This window comes from Pongo abelii, chromosome 1 (assembly GCF_028885655.2).
Source record: "Pongo abelii isolate AG06213 chromosome 1, NHGRI_mPonAbe1-v2.0_pri, whole genome shotgun sequence".
NCBI lineage: Eukaryota > Metazoa > Chordata > Mammalia > Primates > Hominidae > Pongo > Pongo abelii.
In genome coordinates this window covers 139,098,526-139,120,755 of record NC_071985.2, presented here as the reverse complement: position 1 = coordinate 139,120,755, position 22,230 = coordinate 139,098,526, and the positions used below count along the sequence as shown (strand labels likewise).

The 22,230-nt window shown below is 40.1% G+C and overlaps 2 protein-coding genes across 2 annotated transcripts in view; one reads left to right on the top strand and one right to left on the bottom strand.

Annotated features, from left to right (window-relative positions):
* LOC129057904 (uncharacterized) overlaps positions 1-19,449 on the top strand; it is a 61,743-nt gene extending 42,294 nt beyond the window's left edge. The window contains exon 9 of the mRNA XM_054549062.1: positions 18,086-19,449. Coding sequence (XP_054405037.1) covers positions 18,086-18,105 — 20 coding nt within the window. The 3' untranslated portion in view covers positions 18,106-19,449. The remainder of the gene's footprint in view (positions 1-18,085) is intronic.
* Positions 4,584-16,858, bottom strand: DNTTIP2 (deoxynucleotidyltransferase terminal interacting protein 2). The gene is made up of 7 exons (XM_002810591.5): positions 16,453-16,858; positions 13,656-15,244; positions 10,454-10,592; positions 7,929-8,024; positions 6,890-7,054; positions 5,497-5,606; positions 4,584-4,748 (listed from the first exon to the last, which is right to left on the bottom strand). Exons 1-7 carry the CDS (start codon positions 16,825-16,827, stop codon positions 4,655-4,657), a joined length of 2,568 nt encoding a protein of 855 aa, XP_002810637.3. The 5' UTR covers positions 16,828-16,858; the 3' UTR covers positions 4,584-4,654.
* Positions 19,450-22,230: the final 2,781 nt, after the last annotated feature.

Genomic DNA, 22,230 nt, shown 5'->3' with positions numbered 1-22,230 from the left:
AATTGAATATAGCAGTATGTAGGAACAGTTTCTCTAGACTGGTGGGGCCATGAGGAGTTAAGGCAGCCTTCATCAGATGGCCGTGGCTGGTTTAGTGGAGGAGGAGTAAGTAGTTTGCTGAGGGTAGGCGTGGAAGTTGGGTTCTGGGAGAATGGAAGTGTCCTGTATCTCCTGCGTGCTCTTTGGGTGTACACACTGTATTAGCTTCCCTGCTGTACCCAAGTGCTTATATAATGCACAGGACTCAATTATTTGTGTTGGCTGACTTGCAGGATGAATGACTGAATTTGGCGGAGAGTATTTAAAATTGAATAAATGGATTGTGGAGTAGCAGTGAAAACCCAGCTGAGAGTCAATAGCTTCATTATACTTTCCTGAATCTCAATAATCTAGACTGGTAAGAATAAGAATAGTGAGTGTTTCCCTGACTGGGATTGGTGAGGCGAGAGTAACAGAAATCAAAAGACTATTAATAAAGAGACTAGTGGGGCATACAAAGAATTTTTGAAATGTCTGATGAATTGGGTCTAGATTGGTTAGGGAGAAAAATGTATCTTCATGAGGATAGAGGATTCAGAGAATGAGTGGCTGAAAGGCTTGAAATCATGATTTCACATTTGGGGGGGTGAGACCCAGGCATCAGCATTTTGAAGCCACCATAGGTAATTCCAAATTGCAGCCAAGGCTAAGTTGGAGACAACTGAAGGGAAGACTAACAGGATAACAGATACAGATTGGGGTAGTCTGAGTTAAGAATCTTGACCACTGAATTCTCAAACAACGAGTCTAAGGCCATGATAGTGATTCGCTAAAGTGAACTGGAAATGAGGGTAACTGGAATTGATAAAATTGAGCTTGAGGAACTACAGGGCCATCTTGATTTGAAGGTGTATCTTGTATGTCCTCCTAGAAATCCTCTATGCACAAACTTACCTAATTTTACATTTCATAGTTCATTTGAGATGTCTCATTTGTTTGATAGAACACTGATCCGCTTATGACATTTAATTATAGGTCATGGTATTGATCCTACTTCTTGGAAGCTTTTTCTTCACTTCAAAAACTATGTGACAATGAGAATAATTGCACTTTACATTTTAATTAGACAGATGCTTGGGGAATTGGTTAATTAGAAAGCCCGTTTTGTTTCAGCCCTTACTGAAAACTTTCAATAAAGATATTAATCTAATTAAATAGTAAGTACAAATTCCATTAAGTAAACAATTGGACATTTTTCAATGGTTTGGGATCTATTGTAGGTAATTATTCTGAACAACAAGTTGTCACTGCCTGAGAGACTGAATACCTGGTACATATCTCAGAAATGTTAACTTTTTTTTCCCATTATGATGTTAACTTTTTTTTCCCATTATTTTCTTTAACTTGCTGTTTCTAAGAATGGGATCCTATTAATGTATACCAGTTACTAAGGTTTTGTTGAACTTTTTTATATAGCCTCCCCGCTCCCCACTCCTTTTGTGACATCTAGTTATGGGACCCAATAAAGACATTTTCCTAGGTTTCAGAAGAGGAATATTGGTGTTTCTCTAGAGCAGTTGGTTTATCATACAGCAGAACACTGAACACAGAACTGATTGTGTTAGATGCTAAGAACCTAGCCCAGAGCCCAACTTTATCAACTGTAGTCTTACAGCATCTACTTTGTCTTAAGAACATTTTGGGCCGGGCGTGGTGGCTCCCGCCTGTAATCCCAGCACTTTGGGAGGCTGAGGCGGGTGGATCACCTGAGGTCAGAAGTTCAAGACCAGCCTGGCCAACATGGTGAAACCCCGTCTCTACTAAAAATACAAAAATTAGCCGGGTGTGGTTGTTGTGGGTGCCTGTAATCCCAGCTACTCGGGAGGCTGAGGCAGGAGAATTGCTTGAACCCGGGAGGTGGAGGTTGCAGTGAACTGAGATCATGCCACTGCACTCCAGCCTGGGTGACAGAGCGAGAGTCCGTCTCTCAAAAAAAAAAAAAAAAAAAAAAAAAGCACCTTGGAGCCAGATGGTGTATAAATACAGCATTCTTTTCGAAATCTTTCAAGATCTTCTCAGGGGTATCGTTTCACCAGCACACCTGACTGTGGCAGCCCTTTGGATTCTTTATACTTTTCTGGTATAAAGCCGTCAAATAGTTTCAGTTGGCTGGGCACGGTGGCTCACACCTGTAATCCCAGCACTTTGGGAGGCTGAGGCGGGTGGATCACTTGAGGTAAGCATGGCAAAACCCCATCTCTACTAAAAATATAAAAGTTAGCTGGGCATAATGGCATGCCCAGTAGTCCCAGCTACTTGGGAGGCTGAGGTACGATAATTGCTTGAACTTGGGAGGTGGAGGTTGCAGTGAGCTGAGATGGCACCACTGCACTCCAGCGTGGGTGATGGAGTGAGACGTCTCACACACACACACAAAAAAAAAGTTCCAGTAGGTGAACTGAGTTTAGTGACATAGGCCAAAGTCAGTAAAACCTGTTTGTCAAAAGACTAGCTTATTAAAAAGCAAAACATAACTTCATCCATTATTTAAATATCCAGGTATTTGTAGAAGGCCAGAAGCACTAAAGGAGATAATTCTCTCATACTGGGTCCTTATTTTATCCAGTAGAAGGCAAAACATAGTATTCCAGAAACAAAAGTAGTTTTTTTATAAAAGAGAACAGACATAGATGCTTCCCTAACTCCAAATATGAATGTTACTGTCAGTTCTGCTATTACTAGCTTGTGACTCCAAGCAGTAAATATGAGATTTTGGACACAGGTATGAGCAGATTTCATGACTAAAACACCAAAAGCAATGGCAACAAACGCCAAAATTGACAAGTGGGATCTAATTAAACTAAAGAGTTTCTGCACAGCAAAAGAAACTATTATCAGAGTGAACAGGCAGTCTACAGAATGGGAGAAAATTTTTGTAATCTATCCATCTGACAAAGGGCTAATAACTAGAATTTACAAAGAACTTAAACAAATTTACAAGAAAAAAACAAACAACCCCATCAAAAAGTGGGTGAAGGATATGAACAGACACTTCTCAAAAGAAGACATTTATGCAGCCAACAAACATGAAAAAATGCTCATTATCACTGCTCATTAGAGAAATGCAAATCAAAACCACAATGAGATACCATCTTATGGCCAGTTAGAATGGCAATCATTAAAAAGTCAGGAAACAACAGATGCTGGAGAGGATGTGGAGAACTAGGAACACTTTTACTGTTGGTGGGAGTGTAAACTAGTTCAACCATTATGGAAGACAGTGTGGCGATTCCGCAAGGATCTAGAATCAGAAATACCATTTGACCCAGCAATCCCATTACTGGGTATATACCCAAAGGATTATAAATCATTCTACTATAAAGACACATACACATGTATTTTTACTGTGGCACTGTTCACAATAGCAAAGACTTGGAACCAACCCAAATGCCCATGAATGATAGACTGGATAAAGAAAATGTGGCACATATACACCATGGAATACTATGTAGCCATAAAAAAGTATGAGTTCATGTCCTTTGCAGGGACATGGATGAAGCTGGAAATCATCTCAGCAAGAACAGAAAACTAACACAAGAACAGAAAACCAAACACTACATGTTCTTACTCATAAGTGGGAGTTGAACAATGAGAACACATGGACACAGGGAGGGGAACATCACACACTGGGTCCTGTTGTGGGTGGGGGACTAGGGGAGGGATAGCACTAGAAGAAATACCTGATGTAGATAGGTTGATGGGTGCAGCAAACCACCATGGCACGTGTATACCTATGTAACCTGCATGTTCTACCCCAAAACTATTATTTAAAAAAAAAAGATTTCATATTTGCTGATCTCAAGGAAGCAGTATGCTGGAAAAATAGAGGTAAAGTGAACAGTAACATAAAGGAAGCTACAACTCACCAAGTATCAACAGAAATGACCAACACTCCTTGGGTGCCAGAAACCAGCTTAGCCAGGGTGCATACTGTACCACTGGAGAAGAGGTAAGCTGGGTTAACTTCAAAGAACCCCTGGCCAACTTAAAATTATAGTTTAATCCTGTTTTACTTGGACCACAACACTTAATCTAGATAAAAACCAATTATTCCTTCCTGTTTCAGTTGCCAAGCAAGGAAAACAGCTCCTCTGCCCAAGCTTTTTAGGTCATATTCTTCATATCTTTCTATCTCAACTTTCTGGATCTGAATTTTATAGCTAACTATAGGGCACTGCCTCTCTATCATCTCCCGTCCCCTACACAGACACACTCACACATAAAACTACCTATTAATTACAATAATGTTTATATATCTTTGATCATTTTTTAAAGTTCTTTGAACATGTTAGCAAACTTTATACTTCCTTTTAATTAAATTTTCTTTAAATAACTAAGCATTGAAAACTTTACAAACCATCAGTTATCTTAAAATGGTTGAGATTCTTTTTCCTTTTTTCCCTTAAAGAGTCTACGCCAGGGTGGGTCTTTTAGACACCCCTATTTTCTAAGGGCATGTAATCGATTCTCAAATCAACTTTTTCCAAATACAAATTCCTGCACGAACAGGGCCAGTCTATGGTAAATTAATTTAGATGATGGTGTTAGTTTTCAAAATGTCTTTAATAAGTAAATAAAGGAGTGATGTAAAATGTTGCAGTTTGCTTGGTAAATCTTAATTGCGAAATTTCTTCTTCTTTCGGAACTTTTTTCCTGCTGCATTTGCTGCTTTTTCAGCCATGATCTCTGAGTACTTCCTTCGGTTGTATCTGAAAAAGAAAAATCAGAACTTTATGTTTGATATATCAGACATTAGAAGTTAATATAACCTTAGGGTAAAAGTTGGGAATGGAGTGGTGGACAAGACAAGTATAGTCTCTGACCTCATAGCAGTTGCTTGCAATCTAGGGAGAAAAAATGGCAACTGTAGTAGGTAGACTTTCCTACTATATGCACTATATCCATCTATCTATCCATATATCATCTTTATCCATATATGATCTATATATGCACTATATCCATCCACCAGGCTGTATCAAATGCTTTAAACATTTTTGAGGGATAAAAACACAAAAATCAGGACTAAGCAAAACAAAAAGTCACACTTAACCTGAAAATGCACAGTATGATATATATATTTCTTAGAACCGACCAATGGTTTTCAAAGTGTGGTCTGTGGAGTAGAGCCTTTCAAGGGATTCATTAGGTAAAAACTATTTTCTCAAGAATACTAAGGCATTAATCGCTTTTTTCACCCTCGTTCTCTCATGCGTGTAGTGTTTTCCAGGGGCTACGTGGTGTGTGGTATCTGCAGAAGCAGGTATGAGCCTCTGTCTTTAGTTAAGCCAGACATTAAAGAGATTTGCACTAAATTATTTTTCATAAAAATATATATTCATGTTAATATGTTATGGGTTATTTTAAATGAGTTATTTTTAAATTATTTGAAAATTTATAAGTTTATACATATTTTAAAGCAAAGTATACATATTATAAAATAAATATAAATTCCTTTACCTTCTGAATTCAGAATCAGCCAGCAGTTCTTCCACAATAGTTCTTTTCCTTTGCTTCTTGGGAATTCGTGAATGGTAGAAATCAGCTGGATTGTCAACAATGGTTCCAATCTGTGAACAATTGATTGAAATAAGTCATGCACTGAGTGCCAAGATGCTTTCATATTTCAGTGTAGCTCTAATTATATTTAGAGAAAGAAATGGAAAGAACAAGCTATTACATTACACTAATAGTAATGTAAATTTTGCCATTTATTTAAAGCAAAAAAAAAAAAGTAGCACAGTGGTGCTATTATGTTTCTTCAGCAGTTTATAGTAGATCCGAAATTTCTTTGCTAAACACTAAATTCATGATGCACAGTGTAACTAAAGGAGAAAAATGGAACAGATAATATATACTTTTTGTTCTAGTTTCCCAAATCAATGAATTAGACACATAAATTCTACTACATACCTATTTAGTTTCCTAGGTCATCACAAAGGCTGCCAGCTTGGCCTACTTAGTGATCATTCTGTATTTGTTCATACACTCAACTGAATAAAATTTACAGTGATCACTATGCGCCAGGCACTGTGTTACATGTTAGGGAAACAAAGAACATCTGGTTCCTGCAGTGAGGAGCCTGCAGTCTTAAGGAAGCTCCACAAAAAAGTAACTAAAATATTAAAGCATAACATGTGCTGAACAAAACACTACAGATGCTCTGAAGACAAAGTGACCAATTGTACCCAAGAGAGGTAAGGAAGATTTAACAAAGAATGACAATTTAGCTTGAATTTGTATGGGCAAAATTTCACCAAGCAAACAAGAACCATGGATATGCAAAGTCAAATTATGCAGGGACTGGTATGTACGTGTTCTGACAAGACTGAGTAGCTAAGTGTGTTGGAATTTGTTGGGCTATATTATGAAAGGCAGGTGAACTCGTTTGGGTATGGATTATTAATGACTAAATTAAAGGATACAGACCCAATCCTATGTCATAATTCATCACTGCATGTCTCTGAGCAGAGGTGTAACATGAACAGATGAAAACATTTTAAAAACCAACTTGGATTAGTACATGTGATACCCTCTTTACCCCTCCATCCCGTATGGACTCTTGCTGTTAGGCTGATACTATTCATACATTCATAGTGAACTTTATAGGTTCAACAAGTTTTAGCTGACCTGGAAACCATTTGTAACACCATCTCTCTAAATGTGATCAAATTAAAAGTTAGTGGCTGAATTGGGTAATGGCCATTCTTATATGGCCTACGCAGATATGGTCCATACATTAGGCATGCACAATGGAAATATCCTCTATTTTAGGAGTAAACTTTAAAGAACACTATAGTGCTTTCCAAACTAAAATTCACAGATCATCACCACTATTCTGTTTTCTTCATACCTGGAAGTACTTGGGGAAGCCATCTCTATCATTTTTCTTGTAAAATCTTTTCGGGTCCATGCTGGCTCTCATCTTCAGTGCTTTGAGATCATTTTTCAGTTCATTTGTCATTTCTGGAGCTTTCATACCAAACCAGCCATCCCCTGCTGTTTTTTGTCGTTCTTTCTGAAATTATGATTTCAAAAATAAACATTCTAACAGCTAAGAGTATACATTATAATTCATTTCCCCTGAAGTAACACATACAGAAAATTTTGTAAATTAAAAACAAATGGTTACTTTATTGAAAGCACTTAAATACAGAATCATAGAGATAAAAGGAATTAAATCACAAAAAGTGACTTCTCTGCTAAATTAGGCACAGGATTATCAGTTTCATAAATGAGGGCTCCGTAAAATCTATTTTCTGTCTCAGAAAGTAACTGCTGATTTGCTGGGAGAATAACATGCAACTTCAATTTTTATTGTCTAAAACAGACTATACGTGGTAAGAAAATGTATAAAAACACTTTCGTTTCTAGAGCTTATATGTAAACATTTTTATTCAGTCACCCAGGAGTCTCAGAAGGCCACTCATACAAGGTTCCAGAACCTTGTGTTATTTCTACAATAAAACAAAATACTATTCTTTTGAAAACTCCTACAAGTTATTTAATTTTGTTTCATTCATACAAGTATTTAGTTAGTGCCTACCATGTGCCAGGGTGCTCCATATTATAGTAACATTACTAGAGTACCATCCTCAACTTTCCTCCAAGCTCTCTGGATAACTAGTCGAAATGGCAGATAGAAGCAATCTATATATATATATTTTAAAAAACCTCTACTTATATATGCACCATTGTGGCTGCAAAGATGTGAAAATCTATACATAATGTGTTTATGGTACTATATTTTACAGCCCTTAGAAATCTGTAATTATTTTCTTTGGACTCATATATAGACCAACAGATACAGTTTAATTGTGCAGTTATGTTGTATAAGCTGAAAATATATAGCCAAACATATCTAAACATTTTAATTAAGTCACTGTACTTACTCTGCGTTTTTTCTGAAGTTGATACTTTGATTCACTATATGGTGGAACACAGTGGTTTTTTTCAAAATCAGGTGTAATGATGGCTTTCTGCAGAAGCTATAAAAACATAAAATTGGTTTTAAAATAATGTCAGAATGTTATATAAGTTTTTCAACAGTTTAAACTTCTGTAAGTTTTAAAATTTTTAGTCAGCCTGGCAAAGTGGCTCACACCTATAATCCCAGTGCTTTGAGGAGGCCAAGGGAGGAGGATCACTTGAGGCCAGGAGTTTTAGACCACCTTGGTCAACATAGCAAGACCCTGATTGTAAAAAATAAATAAATAAATTAGTTGGGCATGGTGGCACACACCTGTAGTCCCAGCTACTCAGGACGCTAAGGCAGAAGGATCACTTGAGTCCAGGAGCTTGAGGCTGCAGCAAGCTATGACTGTGCCACGCACTCCAGTGTGCCACTCACTGTGCCACTCACTCCAGCCTGGGTGACAGAGTGAGACCCTGTCTCCCCCCACCCAGCCCCCAAAAAAAGGAAAAAAGAAAAAAAAAAGGCCAGGCACGGTGGCTCACACCTATAATCCCAACTCTTTAGGAAGCCAAGGCAGGACAATCACTTGAGGCCAGGAGATCAAGACTAGCCTGGGTAACATAAGAAAACCCCATTTCTCCAAAATAAATAAATAAATTTGTGCAGTCAAATCTGCTTATCTTTTCCTAAATGATTTCTGTACTTTTGTTACTTGACTAGGATGATTATATTCTCCTAAAACTGTGTGATTAAAGGAACCTCAGGTTAATTAGTATTTTTCTCAGTACAAGAACCAAATAAGACTGCTCTGTAGCCCTCAAAATAGTTTACAGGAATATAGTACAAGCATTAATTTGGGACTGACATTTGAAATGATCAACTCAGAAATTAACAGTCAGCCACACAATTCAGGTTCAGGCCTAGATGTTTCTGTGTGGTACAGGTAGCCGTCTAGGCTTTCTTATCACTCATAAAAGGGGGCATGATATTTACTTAACAAATGATTAAGAGTTTGCTGTGAGTCAAGTACTGTAATACGCTCAAGGACAGTGGTTCTCAATTGGGAGCATCTGGCAATGTCTGGAGACATTTTTGGTGGTGGTGAGGATAAGGAAGAATGCTTCTGACATCTAGTGGGCAAAAGATAGGGATGCTGTTAAACATCCTACTATGCACGGAACATCTCACAACAAAATTATGCAGCCCAAAACATCAGTAGTGCTGAGACTGAAAAACCCTGTTTTAGGAATATAAAGAAAAGATGGTAAGTTAACATATCACATGATCAATAATGAATCAGATCTATGCTAGATGTTATGGAAACAGAGGGGCTGTGAGAAGGACTGGAGGTAAAATGTTCCCCAAGGGCAACGATCAATTATTTTTGCACTTGCTTGGGGAAAAGCAGGGTAAATTCAGGCAACTACAGTAGTCTTCAGTGGCAAGAATAGAGCAGATGACAGTTGGGTGGGGTAGAGAGGTACCTTGAAGGATTTAAGAGAATACTGTCACATCTGTGTGTGTGGTGTGTTTTTTGGGGCAGGGAGGAGAGATGTGGTCTCGCTATATTGCCCAGGTTGGTCTCAAACTCCTGGGCTTAAGCAATTCTCCTGCCTCAGCCTCCCAAAGTGCTGGGATTATAGATGTGAGCTACCTTGCCCAGCCGGATTTGTGTTTTTAGACAGAGAAATCTAGAAGTATGGAGGATAGCTTGAAGAACAAGATGAAAACAAGATCAATAAGGAAGCCACTGGAGTAGTCTAGATGAGAAGCAAAGGCCTGCACTAGCTGGTGACAGTCGCTTGAAAAGGAGGAAGCAGAGAAACATCTTCCCCTAGAGGCTTGGTGACTGACTACAAAAGGAAAAGAGATTTTGGTTTCATTAGCCAGAAGAGAGACAAGAAGAGGATTCCTGGTTCAGGCAGGGAAAGGGGAATTAGTGAGGTCAAGTGCCTGAGGACATCTAAATGAACAAATAGGTACTTGGATTTAAAGGTCTGAAAGTGAAAGTGAGAAGCATCAAGGCTAGAAAATATAGATTTAGGAGAAAGCAGTGCAAGGTATTGGCTAAAGCTAAGGGTTTGGGTAAAGTTACCCTAACAGTAATTCCTTCTGAAATTATATGTAAAATGTCTATATGCACATGTGCATTTTTTTCCGGGTGGAAGAGGCAGGCAGGCATTCACAGCTTTCAGATTCTCAACAGTCTACACTAGTTAAGAACTTAAGAACTAAAAGTGTAGCAAGAAAAGGGAAAAAAACAAAACCCCTGGAATCATAATTGGTGGGTGTAAGATGAGGAACACTGACCCTGACTGATTTATTTTTAAAGCATTATCATTCATAGATAGGATTTTATTGTAAAAAGAAATGACTGTTTCAGAGAGGCCAATGTGGTTTCACTGTAGGAAACCACTGTAGGAAAATTAGTCTTTTACCAAGGACTAATTTCTAAAAGTGATTGGTTAGTTCTGTGAAAACCTTACAGCACAATTAACTTACCTCATTTTTCTTTTTCTCCTTGATCTGTGTTAGGGTTCTCTTGTTAGACTGTAGTTTATCTGCATTGAAATTAATATACAAACCACCCAACTGCTTGATACTCAGACCAGGGTCTATGCTGCTGCTTGTCAACTTTAGACTGAAAAAGAAATAATCACTTAAAGATCAAGTAATTAAATCAAAATGGAAACATATAAGATGGCATTTTAAAAAATCACTTATTCTTCTCTTCCCTTGTATTGTCCACGATAAAGAAAAAAAAGCATCTTATTTTTACAAGGAATTCCTGAAAAAAACTCTAAATAAATATATTTTCCATCATTTTATTTTATTTTTTGAGACAGGGTCTCACTGTTGGCCCAGGATGGAGTGCAGTGGTGACCACTGCAGCCTTGAACTCTTGGGACTCAAGTGATCCTCCCACCTCAACCTCTCTGGGTGGCTGGGACTACAGATGCGCACCCCACACCTGGCTCATTTTTTCTTTTCTTTTTTTTTGTAGAGACAGAGTCTCAATATGTTGCCCAAACTGGTCTTAAACTCCTGTAAATATTTTCAATCTAGTAAAGTCATTTAGAAGAAACTCTGGATGAACAATGAATTAAACAAAAAAGGTTTTGGGGGAACACATCCAAATTTATTCTCCAGATTTTCTTTCTTTCTTTTTTTTTTTTTTTTTTTTTTTTGAGACAGAGTCTGGCTCTGTCACCCAGGCTGGAGTGCGGTGGCGCGATCTCGGCTCACTGCAAGCTCCGCCTCCCGGGTTCACGCCATTCTCCTGCCTCAGCCTCCGGAGTAGCTGGAACTACAGGTGCCCTTCACCACGCCTGGCTAATTTTTTTTTGTATTTTTAGTACAGACGGGGTGTCAACGTGTTAGCCACGGTGGATATTCTCCAGATTTTCTTAGAGAAGATTAAGGCACCGGGCACGGTGGCTCATGCCTGTAATCCCAGCACTTTGAGAGGCCAAGGCGGGTGGATCACTTGAGGTCACGAGTTCAGGAGCAGCCTGGCCAAAATGGTGAAACCCTGTCTCTACTAAAAATACAAAAAATTAGCCAGGTGTGGTGGTGCACGCCTGCAATCCCAGCTACTAGGGAGGCTGAGGTAGGAGAATCTCTTGAACCCAAGCGACTGAGGTTGCAGTAAGCCGAGATCCCATCACTGCACCCCAGCCTGGGTGACAGAGCAAGACTCCGTCTCAACAACAAAAAAAGAAGATTAAGGCCATATCAAATACCAACAGATTTCATAAAGAGATTTTATAAATTACAGAAAAGGAGAGAAGAGAATATACCTGATAATTCAACTTCATATATAGGTAGTGAGTTAATGAATGTACACATCTTCATTTCTAAAACTAATGAGAAAGGCAGGTTCTTGAACTTCCAAGTTATCAAAACTTAAATGTTTTTTTCCTGGGTGACTAAGGGCATTTGCTAGTATCTCTAAAGTGAGTCTCAAATAGCAATGAGCATCCATCCCACAGGAATGTTTTAAAAATACAAATATCATACCCCAGACCTACCAAATTGGGATCTTCTAGGGTTGACCCGGGCTCCTGCTATATTTATGTAATAATTCCTACTTTATATTATGGAAGGGTCCTTTTAATAAGCAAGTACACTTGGACTTACAGTAACTTTCCTCCCTAATTATCCATATACACTGAGTAGTTGAAAGCATAATCAACCTCTACTGGAAAGTGAAATCATTCTAGTGCAGTGTCTTGGCAGTAATTCTCAACCCTGAATGTATATATGTAGTCCCCTGACTGGAACTACTGGCACATGACACCATAACCCAGCTTAGTGTGCACTAAATCTTTTTTTTTTTTTTTTTTTTTTTTTGAGACCAAGTTTTGCCCTGTTGCCCAGGCTGGAGTGCAATGGCATGATCTTGGCTCACTGCAACCTCCACCTCCCGGGTTCAAGCAATTCTCCTGCCTCAGCCTCCTAAGTAGCTGGGATTACAGGTGCCCGCCACCACGCCCAGCAGCCAGGCTAGTCTCCAACTCCTGACCTCAGGTGATACACCCATCTTGGCCTCCCAAAGTAAGTTTTCACTCAATCTTAAATGATCATTTGACATTATGGAACTCTAAGTTCCCAAATACTCACAATATTGAAAAATGGATACAACCCGAATGTCGATCATTACTTGAATGGATAAATTCATTGTTGTATAGTCATACAATGGAATACTACTCAGCAATAAAAAAGAATGAACTACTGGTATATACAGTAACATGGATGAATTACAGAAACAATATTCTGAGTGAAAGAATGCAAGCAGAAGAGAGTACATTTTCTTTTTTTTTTTTTTTTTTTTTTTGAGACGGGTCTCGCTGTCACCCATGCTGGAGGGCTGTGGCACGATCTCGGCTCACTGCAACCTCTGCCTCCTGAGCTCAAGTAAGTGATCCTCTCACCTCAGCCTCCCCAGTAGCTGGGACCACAGGTGCTTGCCACCATGCCCAGCTTTTTTTAAAAATTTTTTGTAGAGATGGGTTTTTCCCATGTTGCCCAAGCCAGTCTTGAACTCTAGGGCTCAAGTGATCCACCTGCCTCAGCCTCCCAAAGTGCTGAGATTACAGGCACGAGTCACTTACTGCTCTTAACAATCACATACAAAAATCTTAACATATGATTTTTTTTTTTTTTTTTTTTTTTTGAGACAACATCTCCCTCTATTGCCCAGGCTGGAGTGCAGTGGCACAATCATGGCTCACTGCAGCCTCAATCTCCAGGGCTCAAGCAATCCTCCCACCTCAGCTTCCCAAGTAGCTGGGACCACAGGCACACAGGGCACCACACATGGCTAATTTTAAAAAAATTTTTTGTGTAGAGATAGGGTCTCCCTATATTGCCCAGGCTGATCTCAAACACCTACTTGGGCTCAAGTGATCCTCCTGCCTCGGCCTCACAAAGTGCTGGAATTACAGGCATGAGTCACTGCATCCAACAGATTGATTTCTAATATGTCACCAAAAGGAGCACCTTTAGCTATGACTGGTGGGAAAAATATGACCAAAATAGGTATCCAAAAAGACAAGGGAAATGCTGGATAGAAGAGCCATTCTATGAAGAACCCAAGGCAGTGATTTTCTCATTTCCCAGGCTAACATTTCATATTTTTATGGTAAATTAACCACTTGAAATACATGTATCAAAAACTTATAAAAATAAAGGAAAAACTTACAGTTTAGCCTTTGTGCTATTTAGTAAGTCTTCTTCATCACTAAACTCATCTTCATTTTCGTCATGGTCTGATGAATCTTCTTCACTTTTTTCATCCTCTTCCTCTTTTTCTTCCTCAATGGCAACCTCACTTGCCTTGTCTTCCTCTTCCAAGTAAAAATTTTTATCAGCACTCATTCCAGGAGTTGTGTCAATTACAAACAATGCATTGTCACATGACAGACTTCCTGTGTCTCCACTTAATGACTCCCTTTGGCCACTATTTTCAACAAAACATAAAGTATCCTCTTCATTCTCACTGTTTTCAGACTGTTGGCTTTCATCACTGCTGAGAACTAATAAGATAGAATTATCTTTACCCTGAGATGTGTTGGGCGCAGACGTGTATAGTTTGGTATCACATTCAAAATCCACATTCCCTTCACTGTTCATGTCTTCACTGACACTTATAACTGTGGACTCTTCTTCATCATCACTACCACCACAATCACCAAACTTTGTCAAGTCACTTGCTTTTATGGGGCTCTTTTTCTTGTTATTCCATCTGCCTACTTCCACAGTTGCAAATGTTTGACTTAATGATTTCATTACAGCCTCAGAGTTCAGATTAGAGTGCACTGATACAGCATTTTTATTTTGGGGGGTTGAATGTCTCTGAGAAACTAACTGTTGAAGGCTAGTGTCCTGAAGTTCAGAAAGATTCTTCAGCTGAGAACTTTTCTCATTAATTTCTTTCCCCTCATCTGTTATTCCACTGGCATCTTCATCCAAATCCTTACAATTCTGTTTTGTTTCTTTAAGAGATTCAACACTGGCCTGTTCGTGCACTGTTAATATATTTTCTGAACTTCTGTGGGAGAAATCATCATCAAAGTCATTATTATAGAAATTTGGCTTATTTATCTCAGAAAGAGATCTTGCTTGTAAATGGGAAGTTTGTCTGGTATCTGAATCCTCTGAATTCACAGGTGTACCCACGATCTGTTTCTCATTTCCTGGTACAATCTTACTATCTTTCTTTTCAGTTTGTGCCTTTAATTTCCTCTGCATACTCCTGGTTTTTCTAGTTGCAATTCCAGAGAATGAAATGTCTGAGCTTGATGTCTCAGCATCAGATATAGCTTCTGTATGAGATTCTTGGCTTGGATCTGTCAGAGATTTAGCCTTACTTCTTGCTCCTGTCGTTTTTTCTGTGGGAAGCACAATTCTAGAAATACCTGAAACATGAGATTCTGCTTCAGACACTATCTCTTCAGTGTAAGACTCCTTTGTTGGAGTTACTTTCGGCTTTTTCCTAACACTGGACACTGGGGAGCATGCAATTAAGATCTGCCTTCTCCTAGTTACCCTTAAAATGGTATCATGGTGCTCAGACACAGAATAATTTGACTCTGCCTCAGAGGTCTCTCCATCTGTAGATGGTTCAGTCCCCTTTGGTAGTGAGCCTGTAGTTCTGCTCTTCCTCTTTCTAGCTTTAGGAGTTCTAGGGATTAAACTTTGTTTCCCAGTAGTCTGTGATTCAGCAGTAGTTCGGGCATCAGATCCAGTACTACTTTCTGGATGCGCTTGAATCCCATTAGCAGCAGAACTCTGCAAACCAGAGAAAACACACTGTAATTTAGGTAGGGCTGGAACAAGGGTAAAGCAAATGAAATACTGACCCCCAAAGCTAAAACCCAGTAAACAAGATTACCTTTAAAACAAAAAACAAAAAAACCCGCCCAACTCATGATTTTTAAAAAATCAAAATTTGGCCGGGTGCGGTAGCTCACGGCTGTAATCCCAGCACTCCGGGAGGCCGAGGCAGGTGGATTACGAGGTCAGGAGTTCGAGACAGCTTGGCCAACATAGTGAAACCCCATCTCTACTAAAAGTAAAAAAATTAGCCGGGCGTGTTGGTGCGCACCTGTAATCCCAGCTACTCAGGAGCCTGAGGCAGGAGAATTGTCGGAATCCGGGAGGCAGAAGTTGCAGTGAGCCGAGGTTGCGCCACTGCACTCTAGCCTGGGCGACAGAGCAAGACTCCGAATCAAAAACAAACAAAAAAATCAAAATTTAAACACTGGATCCAACCCTGCATTTACTTCACTTGCCTCATCCTTCCTAGATGTAACTTAAGAAGCAGAACAATTAAAATTTTTCTGTTTAAAGTCAAAAATAATGGGGAGACCAACATTCTGACCCACCTATAGAAGAGGGGAGAAAGGGAACATTAACTCTGAATACAGATGTGTTTAGGAACACACTGATGGAATCAGTCGCCGCCCTTACCTTTTCGTACAGGAAAAAATCGCCGCCGCTCTGTTCCCTGCATCGCAGAGTCAGAAAGAGACAGCCGACTAACGCCACTAAGAGTCACCAGGCGACGACACCACAGCCCTCCTCACGCCTTAAGGAGGTGATGCTGGACAGCTGCCAGCCTTCCCACGTGAAAACGAAGCTTTTTTCCCAGCCCCTCTAAATGGGGCTTGTGCATGGTGGCCAAAATTAACCCTCCTTGGTACCGTGTTAACAGTATGGTTTAAAAGCTCGAACTGTGCTTCTGCATTAAGGAGTTGAACGACCCAAACAAAGTTATCTAACCTCTCTTCCATACTAAAAATTGCCTTAAAAGACTGGTGAGGGCTAAACAGTTTCCGTGACAGGCTTAGCACGGGGCCTGGGAGACCCAAGCGCGCGGCAAGCTCGGGTCCTCTCTGTCGGCAGGTCCTCACCCTTAACAGGACCCTTACGCCGCCCCGCCTGCCTGAGCGCGGCTCTGCGAAGCGGCGAGAAGTAGGGAAGACTGGATTTCCTACCTTTTGCCCGGAACTTTCAGCCGACGCGGCTTGGATGCTGGCCTTAGCCCGTGCAGATCTAGTAACCACCATCTTTCCGGCTCCCCCGCGACCACCACGACTTCCCTCTTCCCTGGCGCTCCGGAAATGCGTCAGAGAACTGCCTCGAGCGCGTTTTCCGCGCAGATCCGAGAATTCGCGAGAATCTCCGCCCAGCCAGTTCAGGCCAGGGCGGTCAGAGACAAAGAGCTTGGGTTTAAGTGTGTACTTCAGAGCTGTAGAAGGCAAGCCAGATTTTTGCTGGGAAAAACCTTCATGGGGGCAGCGAAGCCCGCAGTGACAGAGGGCCTTAGCGTACCCGTTCACATGAGTTGTAAAAACGCACCTACATGCCATCCGTTCTTTAATTTGTTCAGTAGAATCGTTTGAACCCGGGAGGCGTTCTTTCATTTCTACGTTCTAAAGAGCTTAATGTAGCCATTGGTGTGTCCAAGGGAGACGTTTGAGATAGTTGTGCTTTTTTTAAAAAGACAATATTTACTCGTATTGTGACGCTAAATATAAATAAAATTTAAGGACTTGGTTGGGGTAAAAGGGATATAAGGTGCTCGCAGGAACTCGGAGACGAAGTGGAAAGCTATATAATCTAAACGTGAGATGGTGTTTAGGGATTGGGAATAGCAGAAAAGAAAAAAACGTTAAAGAATTGTAAAGGAGAAGAATAAGGTTTTGTTGTTGTTGTTATTGTTACAGTGAAAGGAAGAGTATGACCAGAATCAAGAGGTTTTTTTGGTTATCTTTTGAGATAAAAGGTAGAGAACTATGTTTGAAGGGATGGGAAGGGACTGAAAAAACGAGTAAACGCAAATTATTGTTGGAGTTGAGAAAGGATGGATGAGTGCCTCACCAAACCTAGTCTCTACTTCTTTATGACAGAAAACTAATTTTTTATTTAAAGTCACAGAACAGTGTCAATGGACACATTGCTTCCCAGCTTAAAATAGCTTATTTTATAGTCTCTCTTGCAGCCAAATGTGGCTACGTGACTACATTTTAGCCAATTAGGTATAAATTGTGTGCATGTCTTTAGGGAGGGCATCTAAAAGAGGAGGCCGTCCCTGACTTTTTTTTGGAGACGGAGTCTTGCTCTGTCGCCCAGGGTGGAGTGCAATGGCGCAATCTTGGGTCACTGCAACCTCCGCCTCCCGGGTTCAAGCGATTCTCCTGCTTCAGCCTCCTGAGTAGCTGAGATTACAGGCGCCCGCCACCATTCCCGGCTAATTTTTTAAAAATATTTTTAGTAGAGACGGGGTTTCACCATATTGGGCAGGCTGGTCTTGAACTCCTGCCTTCAGGTGATTCACCCGCCTCGGCCTCTCAAAGTGCTGGAATTATAGGCGTAAACGTCCTTGCCCGGCCCTCCTGATCTTTTAAAGTGCATTTTACTTCCTGGAAAGTTGGGTTCGCTGGTTTTCAGGCAGCAAGTTTGTGCCATAAGGATGAATGCATGCTTTAGAGATGGCATAGCAGTGAGATGGAAAAATCAACTCGTGGAGCTGCCCTAAGAGCCCTCAAGAGCCGCCTTCTAGATTTTTCACCTGAGGGAAACACCTTGTTAAAAGCCACTGTTAATTAGAGATTTTTCTATTTGCAGCCGAGCCTAATGCTAACTGAACTGGATAATAAACAGAGATGTGGGTGTAGTCAGAAAAGAATGCACCTTCTTTTGAGCCAGGAGGAAAGAGTTGATATCTGAAACAGAGAGAATGTGAATGCAAGTATGTTCAAGTGGAGTGAAGAAGAGAAGATTTTGGGTAGATAATAACCTCTGTAAGTAGGTGATAAATCTCAGAAGAATGGAAATGGTTTATATCAACTTTTGTGGCAAATGTGGTAAGGAGCAAAAATAAATTTTAGTAGGGCCAAGTAGCAGTGACACTATGTAAGATGAACAGAAGAGAAAGGTTAGATTTGAAGAGGAGACATCTTGTAGAAGGAAAGTGAACCAATTGGATGTAGGTTGTGGAGATCAAAGCATCAAAGAACAACAGCATCAATCATAACAGTATTGGCCACTTAATATCTGCTGGATACTAGTCTACGTGCTTTACATGTATTCATTCATTTAATCTCCACAACTTTAATTTGAGCAAATGCATGAAAATAGAAATTAAGATGACAGAGGTAGGTGTAGAAAACTGGAGAGAATATTAAAAAATCATGCAATGTCTAATATTCACTTGCAAGCATGGCCCTTTCAAGTAAAGAAAAAAAAAAGAAAGGAGAAAACCAACTCATACACAATCTAAGGTCAAGAAACAAACATAAGATACTAAAATTGTCAGTACATACTTATAATATGAGAAGATTGAGCTGGTCTATCAACAAATCTACCATAGGCCAAAAAAAAAAAAAAAAAAAAAAGCGTTTTTACGTGGGCTTACCAGGTTTGCCGTATTCTTTGCCTATCTTCTTTATCTGAAGTGGATTTAGGGCAAATACAGTATATCTAATTTTAGGTAAATATAGTATATACAATACAGTTGACCCTTGAACAACAAATACAGTATATCTAATTTTAGGTAAATATAGTATATACAATACAGTTGACCCTTGAACAACACGGGTTTGAACTGGGAAGTTCCACTTATGCAGTGATTTTCTTCTGCCTCCACCTCCCCTGGACAGAAAGACCAACCCCTCCTCTTCCTCCTCAGCTTACTTAACATGAAGACAAGGATGAAGACCTTTATGATGATCCACTTCCACTTAATAATAAATATATTTTCTCTTCCTTATGATTCTCTTAAAATTTTCTCTTCTCTAGTTTATTGTAAGAATGCAATATATAATATATACAATATATAAAATATGTATTAATCAACTAGTTATCTGCAAGGCTTCTGGTCAATAGTAGGCTATTAGTAAAGTTTTGCGGTAGTCAAAAGTTATCTGTGGATTTTCAACTGTGCAGGGGGGTCAATGCCCCAACCCCCACATTTTTTAACGGTAACCAGTACTATTACTCAGGCCCAAAAGGAAATTTACCTTAAATAATCTATATTTTACTAATTAAATCCTTAAACTGAAAGGTCAAAGCTCCCTGGAATTTTAGGCATTAACCAAAAGATGAGAGTTTTAGTGCATGAGCCTTCTAAAAATACATATTATTCATAGTCATTCTGCATTGTTACATGTAAAACATTACTATTAAAATTAAGTTTGACCTGTAAGATGGTCCAGTGATCCCATTTTCTGGTCTTCAAACCTTTGAATGTGGGCTGGACTGAGTGACTTCTAATGAAATGAGTATGACAAAAATGGTGGATGTCACTTTCAGGATTAGGTTAACAAAAGGCTGGCTTCTATCTTGCTCTCTCTCAACCATTCACTCCGTAGGAACCTAGCTGTATGTTGTAAGCTGTCCTTTGGAGAGAACACTGTGGCAAGGAACTGAGTGAAGGAGGCCTCTGGCCTACACCCAGTGAAGAATTAAGGAACTCAGTCTGACAACGTGTGAGGCACTGAGTCCTGCCAACAACTACACAAGTGAGCTTGGAAACAGACCCTCAATCCAGCCTTCAGGTGAGACTGCAGTCTTGACTTATCCATTGCTGCATCTGGATGCCTCAAAGTCATCCAGATGCAAAAATAGATAACCAGTAGTTATAGATTAACTTCATCTCTCCTAAAATTTCAAGTAAAATAAATAATACAGGCCAGGTACAGAGGCTCATACCTGTAATCCCAGCACTTTGGGAGGTTGAGGAGGCAGGATCACTTGAGCCCAGGAGTTTGAGACCAGCCTGGGCAACATAACAAAACCCCATCTCTACAAAATATATAAAAATTAGCCAGGCATGGTGGCATGATGCGCCAGTAGTCCCAGCTACTTGGGAGGCTGAGGTGGGAGGATCACTTGAGCCTGGGAGGTTGAGGCTGCAGTGAGCCATGATCACGCCACTGCACTCCAGCCTGCGTGACAGAGCGAGACCCTGTCTTAAAAGAAAAAAGAAATAATACAGTATGTACTTGTGTCTAGCTTCTTTCACTCAGCATAGTGTTTCTTTAATTCATCCATGTTATTGTGTATACCAGTAGTTGATTCTTTTTTATTGCTGAGTATTTCATTGTATGACTATACAACAATGGATTTATCCATTCAGCTGTTGATAGACATTTGGGTTGTATCTGGTTTTCAATATTGTATTTGGGGACTTTTAGAATTCTGTAATGTCAAATGATCATTTAAGATTGAGTGCAAACTAAGCTGGGTGTGGTGGCATGTGCCTGTAGTCTCAGCAACTTGGGAGGCTGGAGCAGGAGGATTGTTTAGTTCAGGAGTTCTAGGCAGTAGTATGCGATGATCACACCTGTGAATAACCACTGCACTCCAACCCGGGCAACATAATGAAAACTGATCTGTATAAAAAACAAAAAACAAAGGTTGAGTGCAAAATAAAGACATTTCAGACAAACGGGATCTAGAAAATTTACTGTCCCTAAAGACCTTTGGTAAAGAATTACTAAGGAGGCTAGGTACTGTGTCTCATGCCTGTAATCCCAGCACTTTGGGAGGCTGAGGTGAGAGGATCACTTGAGTCCAAGAGTTCAAGGCTAGCCTGGGCAACACAGCGAGATCCTGTCTCTACAAAAATAAAAATTAGCCAGGTGTGGTGGTGCATGTTTGTAGTCCCAGCTACTTGAGAGGCTGAGGTGGGAGGATGGCTTAAGCCTGGGAGGTTGAGGCTGCAGTGAGCCATGATCATGCCACAGTACACCAGCCTAAGAAACAGAGTGAGATCCCTGTCTCAAAAAAAAAAAAAAAAAAGTGAACTTGAATAGAATGCAAGAATCAACAGTGAGCAAAGAAAGAGGGAAAATAATCAAAATAAGTAATGTGCATTGTAAAACATGAACCTTAAAATAATGGACCAGCAGACACATCAAAATCTTGCATGACATTTTACACATTTAGTCATTGCTGAGGAAACATGTTAAAGCTTTTGTTGACTTCTCTGGTAGCAGAACTACATATGACCATATCCTGATATATTTAGAGGAAATTAGCAAGTTTTCATCTTTTTATGACTTTTCCAAACTTAACCTACTCTTGTCTCAACAGAAGCCATTCCTTTCTATAAGAATAAGCTTTTGAAGATGTTGTCCTTGAACTTCTAAAGTTTACATATTAACTGCTCCATCATTCAATAAGGGCATATTTACAAACCAGGCAAACAAGGGTTTCTGCCCAGTATGCCCACCATACCTTGTCATGTGACCCTACTCTAAAGCTAATTTCTTCAGGGAAGTTTTTCTTATCCTTAACCTGCTACTCAGTCCCACTTCCTTCCACATGCCCCAATCCCGGCTCACTGCAACCTCCAACTCCCTGGTTCAAGCGATTCTCCTGCCTCAGCCTCCTGAGTAGCTGGGACTACAGGCACATGCCACCACGCCCAGCTAATTTTTGTATTTTTAGTAGACACGGGGTTTCACCATGTTGGCCAGGATGGTCTCGATCTCCCAACCTCGTGGTCGGCCCAACTCAGCCTCCCAAGGTGCTGGGATTACAGGCATGAGCCACTGCGCCCGGCCTTTTTTCTTTTTTTGGGGGACAGACTCTGGCTTTGTCACCCAGGCTGGAATGCAGTGGTGAGATCTCGGTTCACTGCAACCTCCACCTCCCAGGTTCAAGTGATTCTTGTCCCTCAGCCTCCCAAGTAGCTGAGATTACAGGCATGTACCACCATGCCCGAATAATTTTTATATTTTTAGTAGAGACAGGGTTTCACCATG

What these genes read in the sequence shown, in the direction of transcription:
- DNTTIP2 (XM_002810591.5), bottom strand. Translation starts at nt 16,827, where the DNA reads ATGGCATGTAGGTGCGTTTTTACAACTCATGTGAACGGGTACGCTAAG. An exon ending in AATAGCACAAAGGCTAAACT is followed by an intron (nt 10,593 to 13,655) that starts GTAAGTTTTTCC and finishes TTTCTTTTTCAG; the next exon opens with TCTAAAGTTGACAAGCAGCA. An exon ending in AACTTCAGAAAAAACGCAGA is followed by an intron (nt 7,055 to 7,928) that starts GTAAGTACAGTG and finishes TCATAATTTCAG; the next exon opens with AAAGAACGACAAAAAACAGC.